Source organism: Belonocnema kinseyi, chromosome 9 (genome assembly GCF_010883055.1).
Source record: "Belonocnema kinseyi isolate 2016_QV_RU_SX_M_011 chromosome 9, B_treatae_v1, whole genome shotgun sequence".
Taxonomy (NCBI): Eukaryota; Metazoa; Arthropoda; class Insecta; order Hymenoptera; family Cynipidae; genus Belonocnema; species Belonocnema kinseyi.
This window is the reverse complement of record NC_046665.1, coordinates 56,715,984-56,720,303: the sequence shown is the minus strand read 5'-3', so window position 1 is coordinate 56,720,303 and position 4,320 is coordinate 56,715,984. Positions and strand designations below refer to the sequence as shown.

The window sequence follows — 4,320 nt, the reverse complement described above, 5'->3', positions numbered from 1 at the left end:
GAGCTCCAAGGAGATTATGTTGAAAAATAAAAAAAAATTTACCCAAAAAAAATTGTTTTTATACTTCATTCTAAGGACTTATTGAACTACCCTCGTAATATCATATTATTTGCTTATCCGTGCTGATTAAATTGTATACATGCTTATAAATGCGTAATTTACCAATTTCTAAACTGAGTCACTTCATTCATAATAACTTTTAATGAAATTATCATAGTACAAATTTAAAAGGTACTTACCTATACTTTTCCTTCTCAAAATCTGTTCACACATTTTTCAAACAAGTACCGAAAATACTGTTTATATATTGATTTTTTGTATCTTTCGTATGATTATCAACAAAACAACAGAACCTCTCTAACTTACGTCAAGTTGACAAACTTTCTCACTCGCACAATTTTCCATGTACAGGAAGAGGACAACTGCGCACCTGCGCACGAAAATTTAAGATCTTCCTGTAATGTGCCTATCACTCACGGTGATGTTTGGGTCTTTTTATTATACCTTCGTGATAAATTTCTACAAAAAGAAAAAACGATTTTTCAACAAAACCATGAATTCCCAACCAACCCAATAGTTGAATTTTGAACTAGAAAATATCAATTTTCAAACAAAAATGGAGTAGTTCAATTTTCAGTTTGAAAAATTAATTTTTAACCAAACAAAAAGACAAATATTATAGAAAAATAGTTACATTTTCAAACAAAGATATGAATTTTCTACCCAAAATATGTATTTCAACTAAAACAATGAAAATTGAACCAGAATTTTCAACTAAAAGAGACAATTTTTCATCATGAGTTGGATTTTCAAGTAAAAAGGTGAATTTTTAACCAAAAAGATCATTTTCAAAACAAAAATAAGACAGTGTTAAACTTTAATGGCAATATGTTTTCAATATGCTGGAAGAATAATATATATGAAATGTTTAAATTCAAATATTAAATTAAATTAATTATTTAATTAATTATTTATTAATTTATTATTATTAGTTAACTTATTGTTAGTCATTAATAATTAATTATTCAATTTAAATTAATTAATTAGTTAAAATAATAATGCTATGTAGGTACAAACCCACTTTCTTCCAACTATTTTTTCTGATATAATTTATATACCGAAAATTAATTTTATCGTCAAATAAAGAGCAATATATCAGTTTTAAATATTTTCTTGTATTTCAAAGTCAATAAAAATTATTTTAAAGTCAACATTCCTTATATATTATTGTTGCAACACATTGCAAATACACAAATATATCACACATTATATGGTCAAATAGTCGAGAGATTTACCGTGACTAAGAAAATAGTGAAGAATTCGACTTTTTTCGCATTTTTGAAACTTCAAAGTTAATTAGGATAGGTGAAAAATATCTGAATAGAATTATCGCTATATCGATATAAATCGGCTTGCCTTGAACTATTGTTATTGATAATTTAGATTTCAAAAAATATTTTTTGCTGTACAAATTTGAAGAAGTGCTTCGTTTTTTGAGATTTTTATACATTTCTACGATGCGGAGAATTTATTTTTATGAAACTTTAGGAAAGTGTTTTTGACATCCAAAAGAAATTTTTCATTGCTATTAGAACTTCGCGCAAACAATTTTTTTTTCGATACGCCCTAGTAGACAACTTGGATTATCTAAACCTGGGATTGTATTTCAATTTTCAAAAAATCTCATTACTCACGTGCAGTCGTACTCATTCCAGAGATCAATGCATTCGAAAGGATCAGGACAAATAACATTAGCACACGGCTTATTCGAAGGACAATGCCTTTCCAAATTTCTCGCCATCGTAGCCTGACCCCATTGAGTTCCGTTCATTGCCGGTGGTAAGGGAAGATGTTTTCCTTCTAGCCTGATGTCATCCAAACAACCTGTTCACAATAAATTTGTTAAAAGAGCAATTACAAATTGAACCTGTATAGAAAAAGTTTATTATTAAGGTTAGCTCTTTTACGCAACCAAAGAAATGTTCTAATTAGAAGCCGAACAAGTGTCCTAATTCCACCTCACTGGGAAAATTTCAATTATTTTGACAAAGTTAGATTTTTTGATCCAATTAACAGATATCAAATTAATAGATTGTCCAGTATGGTGAAAATTAAAATTCTTCATACAGAGATCAATATTTTATCTTTCAAATTTTACTACATCTTGTATTTTAAAACCTTCGCATGATTGATTTATTTATCACTTGCTGTTTTGCATACTTTTCATGCTTTTTCAAGTTTACTAACTTTATTTGTTTGTTATTATGACTATTTATTATTTACTTATTGTACTTGTGCTTTTTAATAATTTATAATAATAATTCTTTACTACAGGCTTGAAAAGGGACCACACTGAGTCCGAAACGTAGCCATTTTTGACTAAATTCCACATCTGTTTTTTTATTTCCTTGACCTTTGACACCGAAAACTTATTTATGTATCTATAAAGAAAATAATGTTGGAATAAAATCTGCACCTTTTTGGTAGTCTGCATAGACTTCAAATGTTCTGACTCCCGTATATTCGGCCTTGCCACCTGCGAAGACACCCTCTTGCTTATCAACGAGGAGCCACTGATGTCCTTCGAAGGAAAATGTTTCGTTGAACCTTCGACCTTCTCCACCATCCAACTCAAGTGTTGCTGCGGATCCGTATCGTGAGACCCTAACAGTATGCCACTGTCCATCATTAACGGCAATCGCTGTTAGCCAGATGTCTCTTTCTTCAGTCCTAAGGCTGTTCAGATTGTATCTAAAGTGTAGCCTGCAGTCCTTGATCTGTAAAACAAATATTTTAAATCAGGTCTTCTTAATCACTAAAGGAAGAGAAATTTCAGGAGATTAATTCACGGCACTGCTCCTTGATTTTATTACGCTTTGACGTGAGAACTAAGATCTTGGAACCCTTGCTTTCAATGTGCAGAATTCCTGGAAATAAAGCCAAGAATCCAACGATTAGATTTAGACAACGACCATAAAATTTTCCTATTGCAATTTGAAAAAAGATAACAATTTTGTCCTAAAAAAGAATTAGGCCACACTCCTTTGCTCTCAGTTCTCGAATTCTATGCTTTTAGATCGTAGAGTCCAAAAGTTTGAAGCACGTAAAAATTGTAGATTTGAAATCACGCGCTCCGAAGTTAAACTTTTGAAATTTCTCTGCGTGTATCTTTAGGTTTAATTATATATAATAATAATAAATAATAATAATATACTATAATAATAACAATAATAATAAACGTCCATAAAATAAGTTACCACTTAGGGCAGGGGAGGGGTGCTCACAAAACTTAAGATGGGTAACAATGAGGGATGAATGTTTTTGGTAGAAAATTAATCTTTCGGTTTAAAAATTTATGTTTTTAGTTGAAACTACAGCTTTTCGGTTGAAAACACTTATATTTGATTAAAAGTTCGTCTTTTTAGTCGAATATTAATCTTCTTGGTTAACAAATCTTATTTACTTGGAAATTCAACTTTTTGTTTATGAATTCTTGAATTTTGTTGACAATTCGTTTTGTTGGTAGAAAGTTGATTTCTTTGTGTAAAAATTCATATTTTTTATTAGTAATTTCACAAATATATTTTAAAGTCGAACTACTTTCTTAAAAATTCAAAAAAAAATACTTTTTTCTTTATTTCTTGATAATTCAACTTTTTGGTTGAGAATTCTTGAATTTTATTGAAAATTTGTCTTTCTTGCTAGTAAATTAATATTTTTGTTTGAAAATTCATCTTTTTTAGTTACAAATGGAACTTTTTGCCTGATAAATCCTCAATTTTGTTAAAAAATTGTGTGTTTCTGTTAGAAAATAATCATTCTAATTAAAAATTCATGTTCTGGATTAATAATTTAACAAATAGGTTTTAAAGTTGAAACACTTTCGTTAAAATTAAAACAAATTATTTCTTTCTTAAAAATTCAATTTTTTGGTTGAGAATTCCTGAATTTGATTGAAAATTCGTCTTTTTTGGTAGTTAACTCATCTTTTTAGTTTAAAACTCAACATTTTACATGTGAATTCTTGAATTTTATTGAAAATTCGTCTTAATGGTAGAACATTAACCTTTTTGTTTTAAAATTCATCTTTTTTAGTTAGAAATTTAACTTTTTGCCTGATAAATCCTCAATTTGGTTAAAAAGTCGTTCTTTTTTTGTAGAAAATTCGAAATTTGTTGTTTTTTTGTGGAAAATTAATCTTTTTGTTTAAAAATTCATGTTTTGGGTTAACAATTTTTGTTGACGATTAAAAATATTAGTAAAAAATAATTACTTTGGTTAGAAATTATACTGTCTTGTTGTATTGCGGGGGGGGGGGGG

At 28.7% G+C, this 4,320-nt stretch overlaps 1 protein-coding gene across 1 annotated transcript in view; it reads right to left on the bottom strand.

The window, feature by feature from the left end:
- The window catches only part of LOC117179435 (neural-cadherin), a 392,316-nt gene that overhangs the window by 14,229 nt on the left and 373,767 nt on the right, over positions 1 to 4,320 (bottom strand). The window contains exons 33-34 of the mRNA XM_033371218.1: positions 2,477 to 2,777; positions 1,695 to 1,884 (exon numbers count right to left, since the gene is read on the bottom strand). Of these exons, the coding sequence (XP_033227109.1) occupies positions 1,695 to 1,884; positions 2,477 to 2,777 (491 nt within the window). The remainder of the gene's footprint in view (positions 1 to 1,694; positions 1,885 to 2,476; positions 2,778 to 4,320) is intronic.